The sequence below is a fragment of the Acanthopagrus latus genome, chromosome 19, assembly GCF_904848185.1.
Source record: "Acanthopagrus latus isolate v.2019 chromosome 19, fAcaLat1.1, whole genome shotgun sequence".
Lineage (NCBI taxonomy): Eukaryota > Metazoa > Chordata > Actinopteri > Spariformes > Sparidae > Acanthopagrus > Acanthopagrus latus.
The window spans coordinates 10239552-10259487 of NC_051057.1; the positions used below are offsets into that span (position 1 = coordinate 10239552).

At 43.6% G+C, this 19936-nt stretch overlaps 1 protein-coding gene across 1 annotated transcript; it reads left to right on the forward strand.

Moving 5' to 3' along the window:
* The first annotated feature begins 1879 nt into the window (after positions 1-1879).
* LOC119008582 (TLC domain-containing protein 4-B-like) lies at positions 1880-18908 on the forward strand. The gene is made up of 7 exons (XM_037079042.1): positions 1880-2293; positions 5515-5684; positions 7683-7772; positions 8157-8215; positions 8400-8494; positions 15016-15089; positions 15425-18908. The coding sequence occupies exons 2-7, from the start codon at positions 5530-5532 to the stop codon at positions 15741-15743; spliced, it is 792 nt and encodes a 263-aa protein (XP_036934937.1). The 5' UTR covers positions 1880-2293; positions 5515-5529; the 3' UTR covers positions 15744-18908.
* The last annotated feature ends 1028 nt before the right edge of the window (positions 18909-19936 follow it).

Here is a 19936-nt window from a genome sequence, read left to right on the forward strand (position 1 = left end):
GACCCCAAATCTCAGAGATTATCCAAGTCAACGTACAAATAATATCCGCATAACACTTGTAACTACCACGCTTTCATAATTCATTAATGATAGACCTCATGCAGTTTTTATTCATTGAAAATCGTGTCGTGCCGTGCAGAGGGTTCCTCCTCTGACTGCTCTGAAGAGCTCACATGTTACCCAGAATGCATTCCGAGCACAGAATAGCACGGAGGGGGGCGGTCGAAGTGACAAGCGAGTGTTTGTTGCAACTTTTCCCAGTGCGGCTCGCAAGTGCAAACGTGTTAGGAGTCCTCCGCCACACACTGAACGTAGAGTTCATTCGCTTACACCCTTACTGAAGATCATATTTGCATCAGCTACTTTATATTGCTTGTGTGAACGCTAGATTTCCTGGTTGGTCCGATGACAGTGAGGTCTCAAACAAATGCTTCAGACAGTCACAGTGCTCCTGTTTCTCCCCCTCTCTCACTGTTGGCCATGACTAACCTTTTTCTCAGCTCAACAGACCCAGTACAGTTAGTCACTAGTTGGATGTATCGGGAAAAAGAAATGTAATGAATTAAATTGTATGTGATGGTTATGTATGGTAAGCTTTTATTTTGAAGTTTAGACTGTCAACAAATGCTTCAAGCAATCAATGTGCTGTATGTTGACTCTTGCTTGCACAGCTGCCAGAGCAATGCATGCCAGGAGTGAGGAACTCAAGGTTAAAGGGTAACTCCACCAGTTTTACACATTAAACTGTATTCACAGGTGTTGGGGAGTGACCCTGCAAGTCATGGCAGTAAAACAAAGTTGTATAAGTCTTTTGTGGCTCCTGAGAAGGCTGCGTGTTATCTGATGAATATAACCTCCAGTGATGTCACCCACTGTCTAAGCTGCCTTGTGGGAAATGTAGGCACCAGGATTTGAAAAGCAGTCCACCGGTCTGCACTGGACACATGTAACACTGTTGGACACATCCAACAACAAAAGATACCTTTTTTATTTTCATTCCACGCATTCTTCTTCCTTTTACAAAACCTGGCGCCCACATTGCCCACAATGAAAGAGACCAATAACAGTCACTTTTGGTTTACACGAGGCCTCGCAGATTTAGTCTGCACACGAGCAAATCAGCTCATAATGATTTACATCTCTGTGCTGCAAATACACTGGCCTCGCTCATTCGATTTATAGGAGATGTAATTTTATAGTGTAGCCACTGGTCATTTGATCCATCATCTGCCTCCTGGGAGTGTTCATGGATGGACACTGCACTATCCGAGGAAGGGCCAAGCACCGTGCTGCAGCTACTTACTGTCATTTATATCTTCATTTCTGCCATCTTATTTGTTCTATTTAAATCCCTTTGACTGAACCCAGTGAGCATGTTTACAGCCTCTGATGCTCACTCACAGCTTCTTATAGTAGCCTAATAATCTTGTGCATCTGGGAGAATAAACTGTGCAGAGTGTGTACGTGTGTATGAGACACATATTACATATGGCAAAAACAAATAATAAATGGGAATAAGGCAAAGAAGGGGACGGGGGAGATTCATTCATACAGACTGTGAGACCGGTTGGGGCTGCAGTGTGCCTGGCTCACTGGGCTATCTTCTCTGATTTAGCCCGATCAGTTCAACAAGCCTCGGCTATAAATAGACACGGCGAGTGTTCTTGGGCAGACCACCACTGTGCATGTGTGTGTGTGTGTGTGTGTGTGTGTGTGTGTGTGTGTGTGTGTGTGTGTGAGAGAGAGAGAGAGAGAGAGAGAGAGAGAGAGAGAGAGAGAGAGAGAGAGAGAGTTTGTGTGTGTGTCTTTAAGAATTCAGCTGTAATTTGAGCCCTATAGGAAAGAGAGGGGGGGAGAGAAAGAGAAAGAGAAAGAGAGAGAGAGAGAGAGAGAGAGAGAGAGAGAGAGCTCACACACCAACAACAACAGCCCTCTCTCTCTCCATCATTCCTGTAATCGAGCGTCGAGCTGCACGATCCGCACCGCTGCAATTATGCACGTTATTCGGCGTTGGATGGGATTCACGGCAAACGCTGCAAAGCAGCTGGCACAGGCACCGAGCTCCAGCCCCGCTGCATCCCCCACAACTTGTTAGCGTGTGTGTGTGTGTGTGTTGAGTAAGCAAGCAAGCAAAGCAAAGCAAAGCAAGAGGCGGGCTGTCTTCTTGTTTATCCAAAAATGACTCGACATGGCCGTGGCTCCGGCTCAACGTACGCGGCGTCGCGAGCGACCCCTGCAAACCAGAGCCAGCTGAGGGAGTGAGGAGGCAAATCATCTTAATGAAAGTCATAAGGTGAGTGCGATCCGGGAGCTTAGATCGTCTTCTGCGTTCACACACACACACACGAGCAGGCCAGTGTTATTTATTTTTTTATTTTTTGACCCCCTCCCCCTTTCCTTTCCTTTCCTCTCCTCTCCCTTCAACACATTTCACAGCAGCTGGCTAAGCACTGCGGCGTGAACTGGCCTTGCGCGCGCCCCGTGATACACCGTATTCCTCCTGGTGCTCGGTCGGTGACATGTTTGCCTCGGCGGAGCATCTCTGAAAACGCTGTCCGGTGATGCACACAGCGAAGTTGTTGGGGTTTTTGTTGTTGTTGTTGTTGTTGTTCTTTTTCCCCCCGGGGAGGGTGTCTGTTTCGTTCTTCGGCGTATAAACAAAAACAACAACAACAACAAAAAAGAGGTCCACCCGTTTTACGCAAGCGCATTTTTAACCTAACGCGCCACTGGCTATGGAAACATGGGATTTCAAAACAGTCTTCCAGGAAGAAACCTGTTTCTAGCCCGGCTCTGTGGAAATGGACTCCACTTCCCAGGGAAAAAAAAAATATTAAGACCAGGCCTATCCTTAAGGCGGGCCCAAACATGCTGCTCTCTGTCTGAGTGGCTGGGACTGTGATAAATCAGTGGGGCCCTGGATCACACTGGAGTTAGAGCTCAACCTTTTCCATATTGTGATTTACTTTTTACAGGCTGGCATCTGCTTGTATGCCTCATGAGAAATGTCTTGTGTGCTTTTTTGTTTTGTTTTGTTTTGTTTTTTCAGAATAATAGCACGCGTTTTGGCTGGAGCCAAAGTTTCGCTTTTATCAGCACAGATCTATAATGGCCAGGCTTCTTAAAGCTTAACAGGTTTGCCAGGAAGTGTGTAAGCAGGTTGTTATCTTCTACCTCTTGCTCTGTGGTTTCCCCTACACCCGTGTAGTCACCTCCCATTCAGCCCTCAGTTTGACTTACACAACTCATAAGAACCGTGGCCGAAATGTGTTGTTTTACTATGAAGTGTTTGAAATTCTGCAAGAAGAAATGCACCCAACTCGACGAGTGTCTTGATTTTCATGCGAGCAGTAGTGTTCTCATTTATGCTTCAGCTGTTTCCTGTCTGTATCCTTAAGTCGACCTTTGTAACCATTTGCCCTTGACAACAGGGTCCGTCATGGCTCGAACAGCAAGCAAACGTATGTGTGTGTGTGTGTGTGTGTGTGTGTGTGTGTATACCTAAAACAGTCCCACACTGTGCATTGTAAGAATGGCTAAAGGCAGCCCCTGGCGATCACGCCAGTCAAAGTCATGGTATGGACTCTCTTTGAGTGTCCCTCCACTCACAGAAAGTCTTTTTGCCTTTCAGCATGCTACATTAAAGTAGTGGTGCTCACTGCCCACTAATGCATCACAGGACAGGACTCTGTAGAATTGGCCTTTTTGTTCCCCGGTGACTCTTTCTTGGCTACAGTGCCTCAGTGAAGTGCGCTGTTTCTGTCCTCAAGCATTTCTGTGGCGCAACAGAGGAACAAAGGCAAGGTATAAAATCACCAAGGCCACAGCTCCGGGGACTGTGTAGCTTTTGTGTGCATGCGCCGGGAGACCGGCACGTCACTCTGGAGATGTAAATATGCGGTTAAAGCGAACTGAATTGGCCTCTTACAGAGTCAAATCAGGCCGACATGCAAATAACTCATAAAACAGTTAAGCGGCGTGCGCTGCAGCGAGCCCCTGTCTCTGACATACATTTACTGGCAGCGTGCCCACGTGCGCACAGAGCCGATCATTTAGGTTCTCCTCCCGCCTCCCAGAGAACGCTCACTTTTTCAGTCGTAATTAATATTGATATGACAAATGGATTTTTTTTTTTTTTTTTGGGGAACAGGGCTGTGCCACGCGTCACAGGCCTAGATGTGGGATTATATTGTGCACATATATGAAATGGATTTTATCGAGCCATCCCACACTGATCACCCCTCATACCGCGCGCCCATGTTCCACTTTCGTTTTCCAACACAGGGCTGACCTGTGCCCGTTTGGGATGCTCTAGCGGCGGAGCTGTGGCACCAGTCTCCCACAACCCCTTAAAATAGAAAGAAAAAAGTAACCGAGATGTTCGCCTTTTTATTATAGCTGTGCAATAAATCAACGTGTAGCGTCGTCGTTAAATCAAGCACAAACTGGACCAACTTAACAGAAGTAAACACAGGGAGGGGGGAAAAGCACATTCTCCCGTTGCAGTTGACTGGGTCTCTGTGGTGAGCACAGATATGATAGATAACGGTTTTTGCTGCAGAGCTTCCTGGGAAAGTAGGTGTGTGTGTGGTTTTTTTAGAAGCTGTGTGAGCTGAAACCACAGTGACTAGTCCCGGCAAACACACTTGACACATGAGCCTCATTTCCTCTGTCGTGTAGACCCATGAAGTGATAGGTTTACAGGGTTTTGTAAAAAAAAAAAACTCCTTGCAATTTGTAGCGCCCCTCAAGCAGTGGAGTTAAAAATTGACTGAGCCGTTGGTGGCAGGTGTGTTTCTTCCTGACGGATCGTAGTTGCTGTCAGAGGACGCCAGATAGCGACGACACCAGCTGGTCCGGTAAGTGAAAGTGTCAAGCGATACCAAGGGAATATGGAATCCTTGACTTTGTGTTGTAATTGCAGAGTAGACTGAATCCACGCTCATGTGATTGGCTCAAATGAAAGGAAATTATGATGGGTGACTAAATAAAAAAACACATTTGAAGTGCCCATTGTAGCTCTTTCCTCCTTCCTCAGCCATCGTGCTGGCTAGCCTCGCAGTCGTCCGCCCAGTGGATCAGAGCGCAGCTGACAGCTAGCCGGGGCTTCGTTTTGATTGGCTGAAAGGTTGTGAACGCGTGCATCGAGGCACCCGTCTGAGTGTGACCGCATGGCGTGCGATAATGAAATTCTCTTCTTGCGCGTCGCATCTCAGTCAATGCATCGGTTGACAAAAGCGTCAAGCTGCGGCAGGAAGTCTCATGAAAACCCTCACAGAACTGCGCTGAGATTTGTAAATGCAGGTTCAACAAATAAAAAACAACTATTTCTGTATATTTTTGTGCATTGAGTAGTATTTTTGTGCAGTCATCTGTGTATAAATCACAAAATGCGTTCATAAATCTGTCCGTGCGCCTTCGTTAATGTGGTTCTGAGTTTTTGCAGGATTGTTGGTTAACTTCCCCAGTCTTCTTTTCTAACCTCTTCCCTTCCCTCTCTCCGTCCTCTCGCAGTGGGGTTGGGTGGCCATGGACCCATTCAGCCAGCTTATCCTCGCCATCTCGGTGACCAGCTTCCTCACCTTCCAGTGGCTCTTCCACAAAGTCAGCCCCTGGATGTCCACGCGCATCAGCCCCGGCTTCCTCGGCCTCAGCGACAAGCAGAAGGTGGAATGGAACTCAAGGTGACCTGAAGTGAACTCGCGCTTCGCGACGAGTCTGAATCTTGCCACATGCTTATGTACAGCGGCGAGTGTGACGCTGGTGGTGCCCAGAGGGGAATTGTTTCAGCTGGTTCCAAAGATACGCGCCGACAGTCGGCCCACATATTTCCTGTGACACTAGTATCTGACTCACTAGTCGGTTGTGCTGTGTATTTTGCAATGTTTATGCCGGCAGCATGCTGGAAACTGAATGGATTGTTGTTTTTTTCTTTTCAAGCCTTTTTATCATCTCAACATACAAGAAGTGCTGTGTCTCTGACCAACATAGTAGAACCTTTTTTACACCGTTTTTACAGATCCTCGACCCCTGAAAACTGTTCATCTATAAACAAAAATACGGAGTTGTTCTCTGGCCCTGACACAGCTGGCCGACAGTCGGCTGTCCGCCATTGTCAGGGTTGGAGGTGAGCGTCTATGTCCCTCGTTGTTGAAGCGTGTCCGGATCCTTGTCGGCCTTGTCTGTGGCTTTTTGGCTTGATTGAACGTAGTCCAGAGCCCGTCTGAGAGCGAAATCCCTCAGCTCAGTTAAGCAAATCAGTTAATAAGAAGAAAAAACTTCGAATAACGACTACAGACTATCGTTACCTGGTGGCATGGAGAGTTATTATACATATGAGTTTGTTGGCCATCAGCTGTGGTCTTTGCGGTGTGTTCAAGTGCAGGTTTTTGTCTGGGACAGAGGCAACAGTCGGCCTTCGTCGCCACTTCATATCAGCATGTTGTTCACGACCCCATTTTCGTGCCGGCTGCGGTCGTTCCTCTTTAGTATGGCATCATTTTTCATGTTCACAGTTTCATCTGACATCATGTAGCACAAACAGTCCGATCAGTATAAAAGAGATCCCCAGTTTAAAGTTGTAACAGTGATGATATCACAGTTTTTTAGCAAATGATTCGATTTATTTGCTTCCCCTCTGATTGCGCCTTGTGCAGGATACTTCTCATGTCAATCTGCAACGACGGTACGCTTATAAAAAGTCAAGTTAACTCACCTCTTCCTTTAACAGTCACATTACCCTTGTCTCATTTAATCAACTTTACGTCTTGTCATCACAGTTCATCAGTCAAAACGAACAGACGAGCGGGGACTCTTCAGGGCCGCCATGTTCGTGCCGATGACTAGACCGTTTGATCAGACAACAAGTGTCATCTGCTGTCATCTGCGAGCTTGCTGTGGGAATAGTGCAGACATTGGCGAGAACAACTAGATCGGGAACAGAACGACGGAGTGTGTGTTTTGTGTCGTCGGGGACAGGGACAGACAGACAGACAGGCAGGCTGCTGTGATCTTTAAGCACCGCGGGGAACGGTGAAAGCTCTAGCGTAGATTGAAGGCCGTTGGATGTCCAGTGGGCGCGGAGTGTTCGGAGAGATCCAGCCCGGTCCAACTAGCATCAATCACTCATTTTAATTCTCTCTTATATTCCTTTTTATTACTCATGAGAGCGCTTGTGAAATTGAAATGGTCGCATGGTTTATGAGCAAATGAAAACCGATGATTGGTGGAGATGGATCCAGGCTGCGGGGGGGCGGGGGGGTGGTGGGGGAACTTCCCGTCGAGGCCGGTGACTTCACAGATCCCATTTGAACAGTCTTACAGTCGGTGTGGCTGTCACTCTGTCCTCCTGACTGATCGCTGAGAACTGTTGGACTGTCTCGCTGCCTTAATGACTGACTGGGACTCTGCGCCGCTCTGCCTGACCCTTCAGCAGTGTTTAATCTCTTAGTCTAATTGGTCTGAATCTGTGTGCCTCCCTGACAGGCAATCAGTTGATTCACTGCGAGGGCTAAAAATCCAGAGCGGCTCCAAGGCACTTTTCATGAATAAAGATAAATGTTCTCCAGTCCTTTTTTAGCATGCTTATCGTACAGAAAAATCTCTGACGCGTGTCAGCATCTGCCGTTACATGACGGGAACAGATCGTCACGGGCTGTTTGTTTTTTTGTTTTTCATTTCAGGACGGTGTCGACGTTTCACGCGCTGCTGGTGGGAATCTTCTGCCTCCACATCTTGCTGTTCGACGATGCCGTCAATGAAGACCCCGTCTGGTGAGAGCTCGGCTACAACGCATGTTTTTTTTAACCTTTTTACTTTGAGTGCTTTTGGTCCATTGTATACAGTCTAACAAGTCTAATTTAGGATTAATTCCAAGGCAGATAATGATAAATGCTAAATGGTAGATGGAGGATAGTGACGAGTGCATTTGGCCAATTTTGGGACACATTTCGGCACATGTGGCCCTGAGCGTCATCTTGACGCGGATGTGAATTCCCCCGCTACCTCGGACGCGCTCCGCTTCCTGCCTGAGTTTCCCTTTTGATCCCAGCTCTCATTGCCGACGTCAGAGACCTTCAACACCTACACTAATGGACTTTAGAATTTAATCAAACAAACCCAGTCAAACCAAATGTGCTTTATTTATTTTTCAACAGGGGGGATCCTACACTGGTGAAGACTAATGTTGCCATCACAACAGGCTACCTCATATCTGGTAAGGGAAGCACACACACAAGTGATGTTTGTGGAAGTGAGGCCAAAAGAACATGCATGTTATCTTGATGCTAGGGTGACTACTTTGATTCAGGACACTCTGACCTTCTTATTTGTGCTTTTAATTGTTTTGATTGCGGCAATAACGTGTTATCTCCCTTTTCCTCTGTGCTTTTGTTTTCCAGATCTGCTGCTAATATTTTACTATTGGAAGGCGATAGGCGACAAGTTTTTTGTAGTTCACCATCTGGCAGCGTTGTATGCTTACTACTATGTACTGGTGAGTGCCCTATTGTCCAATAGCAGAACGTGCAGGCAAGATGGGAAGGAGACAACCAAGGGTGAACAGCTGTGTCCTGTCAAGTTGAGTTTTTTTTTAAACAAGTGTCCTTGACCGTCCCCACGCAGCCATGCTGCTCCTATATACTGTAGGCGAGGTAAATATGCACAAGGCAAGGTCAGCAAACACAGCGTGGAAGGAAACCTTATGGGTGTTTTAAAATCCACTCTTTTTGGGTTGAATGCTCTCAGTAAAAGCGGCAAAAGAAGATGCATTTAGTGAGTTACAGTGATCAGCGTCCATAAAAGATTGTACATTCGAGCAGGTGTCATTGTTTGCCTGCCCAGGTTCAGCGTCATCTACATGTGTAAGTATCGTATTGTTTTAAAAGTCACCATGGTGTGGTCAAGGCTGCAGGAACAACCATGGTTAACATAGGTTCCAAGTAAGTGTGTTGTTTAGGTTTAGAGCTTCCGTGCAAAGGCCCCGCCACCACCGACCTGCTGAAGACGCCAACTCAGCCTCTAGGTTTGAAAGCTGCGTTGGTGTCGTGTATCACTTTTGCAAAAATCACCTGTGGTATGGCCCCATTCTAATTTCGCAACAAATTAGTGACTCATTGCTTATTGCTGCACCGCTAGAATACAGTTGGCCTTTATCTTTGTATGTACTCGGTGTCTTTGGGCAGTGCTGTTCACTCTTGGTTTGATCTGAAACCCTCTAGGTCGCCAGGATCTGTGGATAATTACTATAGAAATGAATGACTATGGTATTTTTTGCATGGAATGCTCAATGATGGTACTGGCTGACGACCCCCCTGCCCTCCCCCCCTCACCTTTGCCCTTACAGTTTCTGTGCTTTCTGTTTGTTCTACTGACCCCCTTCGGTGTTGTGTGAATCCGACGTAAGCTGAACCTCTCCAAGCTTAGCGCAGCTGAATGCCTAACTGTAACCACTGTGTGCATGCTGGCACTTCTACACAGACAGGGTTCCTTTTGTTCTTGTCACTGTGCATGCCAACAAACAGTTCTAATTACTCACCTGCCTATCTACAGTACCTTCCACCTGTCTGTTTTTGTGCCAAATTCTAGTTTTGCCTCCTCTTTCTCCTCCTCACACTTGTCCCGACCGACGAGAGAAAAAAAAAAAAACTACACAAAGCTGCTCAGATAATGTCAACCACACGAGCCCAGGTGCATCGCCAGATAGCCAGGCGCTTGTTGATGGGACTTACTGTTGTTACTGTCCTCAAAGTCAGATTTATTTTAGTTAAGCAAACGTACGGAGAGTTCCCTTCAACACATGTTCTGTATTTTCTATAAAGAAAGAAAATGCTGAAGGACATACAGTGTGCGCTGCTCTGCCTCTGAGTCCCCATACTGAAACTAATTTTGGATTTTGGATTTTTTTTTTTTTTTTAAATGCTTCCCACTGATATGCCAATACTCTGGCAAATTATTACACAATCTTGGCAAACAGCTGTAAAGCACTTTGGACGTTTAGTTCAACAGCAATTTTCATTTTACCCCATCTACACCCCCGTTACTGGCTGGATTTACGGATTTGGTTTTTTTTTTCTTTTTTTTTCTCCTTTTTAATGTGACACAAAATCATGTTGGCATCCATTATTATGTCTGTCTTCATTGCTTTGTTAACGAGGTCCACCTTTCTGTGTCTGAAACAAAAAAGGACAAGATTAAAGCAGTGTCACATCCTTGTAAATAAGCTATGGTTTATAACTGACTGTAAATCCAGCCTGTCAGCAAGAGAACCAGAGCAAGCACCTGTATCGAACACTGTTAGGTAAACGAGACGAAGTAGGCCATACTGTTACTGGACACTCACGACTGTTTCCTCAGACTAGATGTGAACTTCATGTGGGATAACAGAATGGTTGCTCCTCATTAGTCCCCCAGCCCCCCCCTCCCTCCCCTCGCGTGGTAGGAATAAGACGTAGCCACATCACATTTTGAGGTGAAACCGATCAAATTGGCGAACCCTTGGTGTCATTTTCATTTTGATTTGGTCTTGTACCCAGTCAAATTCTGTCGTATTTTGTCAAAGTCTCTTTATTAGTTAATGTGTTGAGTGTGTTTTATGTGGAGGTATTCATGTCAAATACACAATGAATTCTGCCAACTTGGTATTAAACACTGAGGCACGCAGCCGAATTAAGAATTTGATTTATTATTTAGGATATAAATGCAAATCAGCTTAATTTCATGAGCCTGTTGCCACGTTTTGATTAATGATTAGTCAGTCACTAATGTCATGGTGAAAACAGTGTACAAGTCAGTGTCTGATTATTTTTTTATAACAGAATAGTAATCTGTCTTGTGTGTGTTTTTTAACCGTCAAGTATAGCTTAATCAAATAAAAGAATGGAAGCGTAATGTAATAACTGCTGTGTAAATACTAGATGCATGCTTTCTTCTCAGTGTCGTAAGTGTTGCTTCTTATATGCTTCCAATCGTGGTTGCATCTTTTCTTTCTTTTTTTTTCTTTTCTTCTAATATATCTGTCTGTCTGTCTCTGTGTCCTCTGCTGACTTTTAACATAAATAGCCCCTTCTTCAAACCTTACATGCAAAAACTACCAACATCAAGTCGGGTTGTGTCATGCAAAAACTACCAAAAAAGGGTTGTGTGTCATTTTTTTTTTTTTTTTCAAAAAAAAAAAAAAAAAACCCAGAGCAGGTCTCGATCTAGATGGGGAACTTCCTTATTCCTGTCTTGTCTGCTGCTATTGCTGTTGTGTTGCACTGAGCAGATACGATGCCCAGTCACAGTATGGACTTACCAGTTCCTAGGGGTACTAGCATGCTCATGCTAGGTGTAAGGTTCCCATCACATGGTAGAAACAGTGAAATGCAGATGTGCCCTGTTTGTGTCACATAGTAAGTATTTTACAATGACCAGCTCTTGTTTCAGCTCTGACGGTAAGTCTTGCTCTCACATGCTGTAAAAAAAGAAAGTCAGGCCACTAACCAAATAACCTTGAATTATTGTGGAATATAGTTGAATATTGTGATTTGTTTCTTAATTTGTGGGTTTGACTTCAGTTCTGAATTCATACGGTCTGGGCTTAAACACAAGATCAGTTTTCAAACACACAAGTCAAACTATCTAATTTTGCACCTAAAATTAAGATAAGCATCCAAGCACTCAGTCTCTGTAAGGCTATTATTCAGAGTGCACTTAATTGAAATTCATTTGGCTAATGGCAATTTTGACATCATTATTTCAGTCTGAGTGCTTGATGTTCAAAGCTGATTTAGCAAAGGCTGGCCAGGTCACCAGTGTTTAAGATGGGGAGTCCTGAAAACGTCTTGGTCTAATGCAGGTGCAGAAATCCACCGGGAAAATTCTGACCGTATCGCCAATTCAATTTAAAATATTAAATCTATTTTTTTTAATTTGGATAAAGACCCAGATGATGTCATGTTTCTTTAAGTGGAATTCCTACATCTGTTCTAACGCCAGGCAAGTCTGCACATTTGGGAACTACTTAACGGAAATATGAAATCTGTCAAATCGCCTGCAGCACTCGTTGACGCTTGATTTTGGAATAAATCCTTAATTTTCAAGCACTTTGATGCATCCCCCTCCAGCATCGGCGTCTTCTTCTCCTTTCTCTTCTTGCCCTCCATTCAACAAGCAACAATGCAAATCCCTCAACTTTCAAAAAGAGGGGCCACTCATTTATCCCCCTACATTTATGTAAATAGACTTGACCTGCAATCGGTTCACTGGACAAATGCAGAGCGATAGGCTCTGGATAAACACATTTCCCATTCCCAGGAGGCTTTGCTCCATTCTACGTCGATTTAAGAGCAAACAAACGAGTTAAATCGCAGGTCTTTTTTTTCTTTTTTTTAATTTGTGACCATGAAAGATCTGTTACGCCTGAATTAGAAAAATAGGATAAAGATAGTAAAGAAAAGCTTAAGATAGTGTGCAGGGTAACCATGACACGAATAATCTGTTGACCAGTTCGCGCAAATTCATCGTCTGGCTGGCCGACTGGGAAAACTCCCAATTGTCCTGATTGCCACTCCGCCCCGGTCTTAAGATCCTCTTCACTGTATTTAGCTGAATGAAGTGCTGTTTTGTAAAGCAGAATTGAAACAAAGCCATGGCTGCTTATCTTGTCGTAGGATCACTTAAAGGCTCCAAAGTGGCTTCTGTCCGGGTCCAAAACTACTATCGGTGGTTTTTATGTTTAACTGACCAGGTAGCATTACTGATTCTTGTTAGTCACATTAATGAAGCATCTATGATTTAGCTCCGACTTCAAGGTGGATAAAACCTTCTGAAGGTGATCTCACACCCAAAACAACATGGTGTTCAGGCCCCGATCTCCTAAACAATTACTGGTCTTGCAGTTAGACACTGTGCTTTTTATTCTGCATGGCTTTTGATTGCCCCTTTAAATAGCGGCTGGCTGAATGTATGTATGGTTGTACAGTATGTATAAGCCTGTGCTGTGTTGGTATCTGCTCAATTACCTTGCTGTAGTAAATTGTCTAACAGTATGGTTTTCTTCAAAGTGTGAGATAGCAATAGTGTGTATATGGTCTGTTGTAAGGATGCATCTGGGATTATTACCTTAACACTTGGGTGAAGTGATTATTATATTAATAACTGCAAAAATGCTCCATGTTATGGGACATTTTTGCATGTCGCCTCTTGTGTTTTTGTTTTGTTTTTATGAGGTAGATGAGATAAGATATTTTTTGCCAATTTACTATAATATTCAGACACCTAATGTGAGGCAAAGCCATTTAGTGTCTGTCTCACCAGATGCCTGCCTTGTCAGGAGTTGCCAGGATAAAATGTTGGCAGTTTACGCAATTCGCAAGCCTGCATATGTTCAAATTGCATCAGGGCACCTGACGTTCAGCAGTTTATAGTTTTTAAACAGGAAGAAAACCACGTATTTGCACCTTTATACCTGTTTATAATCATTTACACAATGTCTTAAAGAGGTCACATTATGCTTTTTGAGGTTTTGCCTGTCATGCACTGTGTTACGGAGCATTTCGATGAATGTAAAAGGTCTGCTAAGTGAAAAAGCCCAAAGTCCACGCCAAAGAGAGTTACTCTCTCCCACAGAAAACACTGCTCCTGCTCTGCCTGAACCGCCTGGTTTGGTGTCAAGCCTTTACAACCCTTGCATGTGTCCATCACTATGTAACAGGTGTTATATAAACATGTATATCTATGTATTTTATAAAATATATACAGCTGAAGTGGTGTTGTTTTGGATCAATTATAAGTCTTTGGATCACACCACCTTGCTTGGCATTCCCCGCCCTACTCTGCCTCTGATTGGCTACATCCTGCCCTTGTAATGTGCGTGTGCAGCTCTCATCAAAGATTGAACAGACATGAGATGTCCCACTCCACAGCTAAAATGGAGTGTTCAAGACACAGTGTGAAAAGATTGGGAAGCAATGCACCATATGGGAAAAATAATGAGCCTCTTGAAAATGAAAGTATGGACACCTAATCTACAAGGACCCCCAAATAAAAACATGAACATGGAAATTTACATAATGTGACTTCTTTAAGACATTCCAATTGGAGCCCAAAGTTTTCCTATCTTTACCAAGATGTAATTTATTTGTCTAAACCTAACCAAACTGTGATCACAGCATTGTCACAACATAAGATTGAAAATGTTACCTGAATAGATATAAAGTCTGAACATACCTGTGTTATACAGAAAGTGCTTTCGCTGAGAGTTACAGGTCATGTAGCCACATTACATTTGAGGTTGATACTCGGTTCCCCGAGCAGGATTTATTGAGGTTTTTGTAAATAGTCACACTTCGTTCTGTTACAAAATACTTAAGCTTAAAAAATCTAAAGTTTAGTTTTCATTAAGTTTCCTGTGGATAGCTATGGTCTTCAGAGTATGAAGAGGGTTGTGTGCAATACTCAAGCCAAAATTTCAGCACACAATATATCAGATAATCCAACTGATTAGTTCAGTGGCCCCCCCACGGGATGAACCCCTTTGATTTAAAGTCAAATGTGTCAACAAGCCTTAAAGGTGAACAAATGGCTTCTCAAATGTTCTAAGGCAATACACCTGCTCTTTTACACATCACCAGCTCTTTATGCTCTTCCCATGGTGAGGATGAGTCTCTGCCCCCGATAAATGAAGAGAATGAATCATTACGATGTCGTATTAACGGCCGGGCTAATTTTGGCACACAAAACATGAAGGAATAATTGTGTGCCCTTGAGGAGAGGGCTCTTTTGTTAAATCTGCCAAATAGGTCTATATTTGGTGAGGACCTAATCTAATTTTAGACCTGAATTCCCCACACTGTAAAAGCATTTCTTGAAAAATGAAATGTGATTTAGTTATGTCTGAAGATGCTTTGAATTGTAGACATGCTGTACCTTAGTTACTGAGTTACTCCAAGGAGCAGGCCGATCTAAATGACTTGGTGTCTTGTTTTTGTCCCTTTCATGTTTTGTGGTCTTCCTGTTCTTACCTTGTTCTTCCAGGGCCAAGGAATGTTGCCTTATTTTGCTAACTTCCGTCTGCTTGCTGAGTTTTCTACACCATGTGTGAACCAGCGGTACGTACCTGCTTTACGGATGAGCCGGGCTAAGGGTCTTTACATTCAGGGTTGCAGCTCAGTTTACAGCATTTCTTAAGATTATATGTCAGAATGTGTGCTGATTGTTAGGCATTTTAATCACGTGATGAATCCACCGCTTGTTGCATGTTCTCTTTGTGTTAAACTGGTTCTGGGAGATTATTTTAAGCCATTTATCTTGATAACGCTGAAGTTGAATGCACCTTAGAGAACAGTCACGTAACAGCTTTCAAGTGTCAAGTTACTCATGATTCTCCTCAGCTTTTCCTTTATTGCTGCTAGACTCTGTTTCTTAACTATGTTTTGTGTTTCAGCTGGTTCTTTGAGGTACTGGGCTACCCCAAGTCCTCCCGGCCCAACATGGCAAACGGCGTTGCCATGGCAGTCGTTTTTTTCATGGTCCGCATCGCTGTCATGCCAGTCTACTACAGTCGTATGTACGCGGTCTACGGCACTGAAGCCTTCTACCTGGTACCCTGGGGTGGCCGCGTGGCCTGGATCTGCTCCAGTATCTGCTTGGACGTCATGAACATCATGTGGATGCATAAGATTGCCCGCGGCTGCTACAAAGTGCTGCGCTCGGCACGCCGGAGCAAAGTCGCCACACCTCAGGAGAATGGGAAGACGGATTAAGGGAACCAGGGTGTCAGTGGTGAGGAAATGCCACGACAGAGACAACATGATGTCACTCTCAGTGCGTTGGCGAGCAGCAGCTCGGACAGTCGCCAGTCACACGTGGGACGAGTGATATCACAGGACCGAATGTAATGAGGGAAAATTGAGAAATTGTTTTTGAACGCGGGCACAGTCACTGAGACGTACAGATGGACTGTTTAACAGGCCATGCCTAAGCCATGAAATGACCTCTTAGCAATACTCTGTGTGCATGGCCAGTTATTTTTCTCTCGAACAATTTATCACTACACAAAAGAGGTCGTCCTGGGACAATGGACTGTTAGCCCAACCACAAATTGTCAAAAAGTTTACCTTTCTTTACGTACGTAGTGCTCAACAAAAGACTTTGAAATGTTTTTTTATTCTATTATTACTGTCGACTGGGTCCTGGAATGAAACGTGATGAAATATGACGTGGGTGACGCAGCAAAGACCTCGAAAGCATTCAGTGATTCATTGATGGTCAGTGCCATAAAATCATTGTCACATGCCTGTTGAGGAGAGGGTCTCTTTTTCCTCAGTAGATCTTGAGTTATAATTTGCAGGGATTGATTGACAGAAGAGGAGATTACGTTAAGTGCAATCACAGAGACGAACAAGTGCAGATAAATCAGTTCAACACTCACCCACTGTCATTCAGTTAAGAGGTTCATTTAAAAAGCCAGCCTTTTGAGACTTTAATCAGAATATTGCGATTCTTGGTTTACTTTGCATTTGAATGATTAACTTAGGTAACGTAGGGTTGAACGGGCATCAGTACGCTGTATGTAGTCCTTTTTCTTTTGTCTTGCTGGCGTCGAGGCAAAATAGATTCATACAGATACAAACTATTGAACTGTCTTTAATGAAAAGGAGACTTGTGTACAGAGTACCTTAGACACGCTAAAAGGGAAACTGAATGTCAATGCTGTGTGTCCGCTGCGATTAAACAATGCAAGAACGTCAATTTTCCTCACAGAAATATCAAGGCGACAGATGGCAATAGCTTTTTAAGTCCCCTCGTAAGTTGATGTGTATACAGCCTGATATCTCACAGGATGGGGAAAATTGTCAGAGATGTCTTGTTGATGCTGTTTGATGGGAGCCAGCATTATATTTATTTCACATTGTGCAATGCATGTTCAGGGGTGAAAGCGACCTGAAGTCGTCATAGGAAAACCTTTCCGATCCAGAGTGCGGAGAAAGAGCAGCTGCTTTGAAATGTGTATTTATACAGGGTCGGTGGGAGAGCTGTTGACCTTGGGTTCAAAGAATATCCACGATATCTCCATTTCTTTTCAGTCACAAACTGTCGAATATTACCCCTGGGCAACGTTTGCCAACCAGCTTCATGCTGCTATGTGTGTTTTCAGTGAAGGAATTTTAGCCAGGCAGTTCAATTCAGCACACGTTTTGAGTGCTTTCATTCTGAAAACAGAACGGGCGTGTTCCTGCAGGTTTGAGCCTCATGTCAAATCAAAGATAATAATCAGTGTTTCAGATGGTAATAGTTGAATATCTGTTCGAAACACTCTACCTGTTTCAGAACTTTGTGACAGATTCCGTCTCATATTACGTTTGATTTCCAGCCAGCTGGTAAACGGAGCGCTCTCCCATATTTATTCATCAGACGGATGTGAGGATGCTGCGGACATGGCAACGCAGTCACGTTGATCTAAACGTTCAGAGGTTTTTAAAGACAAATATATCACTTGATCAAATTTAGTCAAGTCACGATTCATTTATGGTTTATGAAACATGTACTTGAATTTTCATTCTAAATGTACCTTTCTGAGCTGTACATCAAAAGCTTCTGTCAAATGATTTATGAAACGGAAACGGGGGATGGCTAGTTTGTGAGGGTGCGCCTTTCTATGTTCAGCGTTTGATTCTGTTGCCTTTTTAAAGAAAAACAAACAAATGATTGCACAGTGAATATTTTGTTGAAACTCCTCACTGTACTGAAAAATGTGTCATTATTTGGTGATTTACTTAGTGTGTTTTTTTCCATGTCTGATGCCTGTCTAACGTGGTAGTTTGGCCTCTGTGATAGATCAGTTTCAAATGTAAAAGCGAGAGGCTTTCTAAGGCTGGTTGATTTTAGTGCTTTTGTTTTTGTTATGGCTTTAAAATGTCAAAGATTTATGTGTTTGTGCCGGTGCTTAAGCCATTACTTCCATTTTTAAACCCATGAGCATTTGCATACAACAGTGCCAACTTGATTTGATGGTTTAGACGGACTCTGTTCGCATTTATGCCGTGGCTAGTCACTGCTCAGCCCAGTGTGTTCTGGTCAGAGTGAAAGGTTGCTTTCAGCCACACCTTGGACTGCAGGCAGGATGCTTGACACAGGGCAGACTTGACATGGGCGCATGTCATCTACATTACATGTGGATATCACTCTCTCACACCTTAGAAAAGAGTCAGGATGTTATATTGTATTGATGTAATATTTCACTGGAGTTAAATGGAAATCATGTGAGGGTCTCAGGACGGCAGGCCACTTCTGGTAGAACCAGGGGGGAGGCTCTGTGTGACAAGGTCATGCATGGTCAATATTCTTCTTCATGCACCCTCTATAATTGCATGTGGTATTGCATGGGGATTGCACTGTAAACAAAAAAAAAAAAGCATATACATTTGCAAGGTAGATTTTGTTCTCCGTTTTCTTTTTCTTAGTACATGTACATAATGTTTACTACATAAACGTTATTCTTGTACTATGCCACATAATGTAACCCGCAGATGATGATGATGTTGACGACGATGTGGTGACAACATCACAAGGCAGATAATAGTATAATATCCAGCACAGAAATAATCGGTAAGGGAATACTTGAATACTAATCAACACAGTTTGCCACAGTACGAGCATTCTGCATTATATGCGTACCATTGTCTTTAATTTATTAATCCAAAAGAGGCAGACATACAACAACGCAGATGCTGAGGTAACGGAGAGCGCGCACTGCTGCTGTCAGATAGTTAAACTGCTGTTGGTGTTTCTGTTCTGAATGTTGTATGGTGGAGCGATGTGAGTCGGTGGAGTGTTAAGTGACATTCTATGAATGTAATGGAGAAGAGCAAATATTTGTCATTTACATTTACATTTGTTCTTTACAATAAATGCCAAATTAACTCACGTGACGGCCGTCATTCGGGCTCTGACTTGTCTCGCTCCTTCAATCAGCCTTTGTTGTTTTAGGTGTGGATTTCTTCATGCTGCCATGACCTCAACATCTAATCATTACAATGTCATTAATGGCTACAGTTTCATATTTGCACTGACTCTGGCTCCTTTTCTATTTTACAACACTTGTCAAGTCACCAGGAGCAATAAAGCACCTCCTAACACAAAGTCTCTATGCCCACTTTACATGGTTACATTGTTTTCACAAGGTGTATTCATTTTCCAAGTTGTCCAGAAGAGTAAAGTATATTAAGCTTACAGTGAAATGCTTCGGCTGACAACAGACAAAACTTCCATGGCTACACACTGTAACCAGTTCAGTTTTGTCAAACAGTGGCACAGTTTGCTCCCTGATTTCAGTTAACAAGTTCAACTTTCAGTCAGTGGAGGTGTTTTTTGGATGTTTTGAATGTTTCAATAATTGGCTTGCATTCCAGCTGCTCACATTTCCTGCCCGCAGATATGTGTGGAAGCGCTGAGTGGAGGAGCGCAAGCCTGAAAATGGTCAGCAGTGATTTCATTTTCGTCACAGTTAACCAGTTATGTAAAAGAAAAAGAGAGCAGCATGAGTTTTTGTCATTACCGTAACAGCCTTACATTAGCCACTAGAGGGCAGTGTTATCATGTATGGATTCTCTCAACACAGGAAAATAAACACTCAGAAGAAGATTGAATCTTTATTGATGAACAGGTTGCAAGCCAAACACAGTCCTTGGACACAGTGGAGGAAGTCCCAAACCCCAGACACACACTGTTCTGCCCTGCTGGAGCTTTACAGCGTATCAGTCTGACATGTTTTGACACAGATATCCCCTGACTTGACTTCTCACATGTCCATAATCTAGTCGACATTACAGTTGTTTCACTTTATCATTAGCGTGCACCTGCCCACCACAGTGTCGTATTTCAGGTTTTATTTCATTATATTTTACTGCAAATACACAACATTATTTTGTGCCTTCTCATTTTTTCATTTTTTTTT

Coding starts and splice junctions, on each gene's coding strand:
- LOC119008582 (XM_037079042.1), top strand. CDS start 5,530: ATGGACCCATTCAGCCAGCTTATCCTCGCCATCTCGGTGACCAGCTTC. Junction 5,685..7,682: donor AAGGTGGAATGGAACTCAAG/GTGACCTGAAGT, acceptor TTTTCATTTCAG/GACGGTGTCGACGTTTCACG. Junction 8,495..15,015: donor ATGCTTACTACTATGTACTG/GTGAGTGCCCTA, acceptor TTGTTCTTCCAG/GGCCAAGGAATGTTGCCTTA.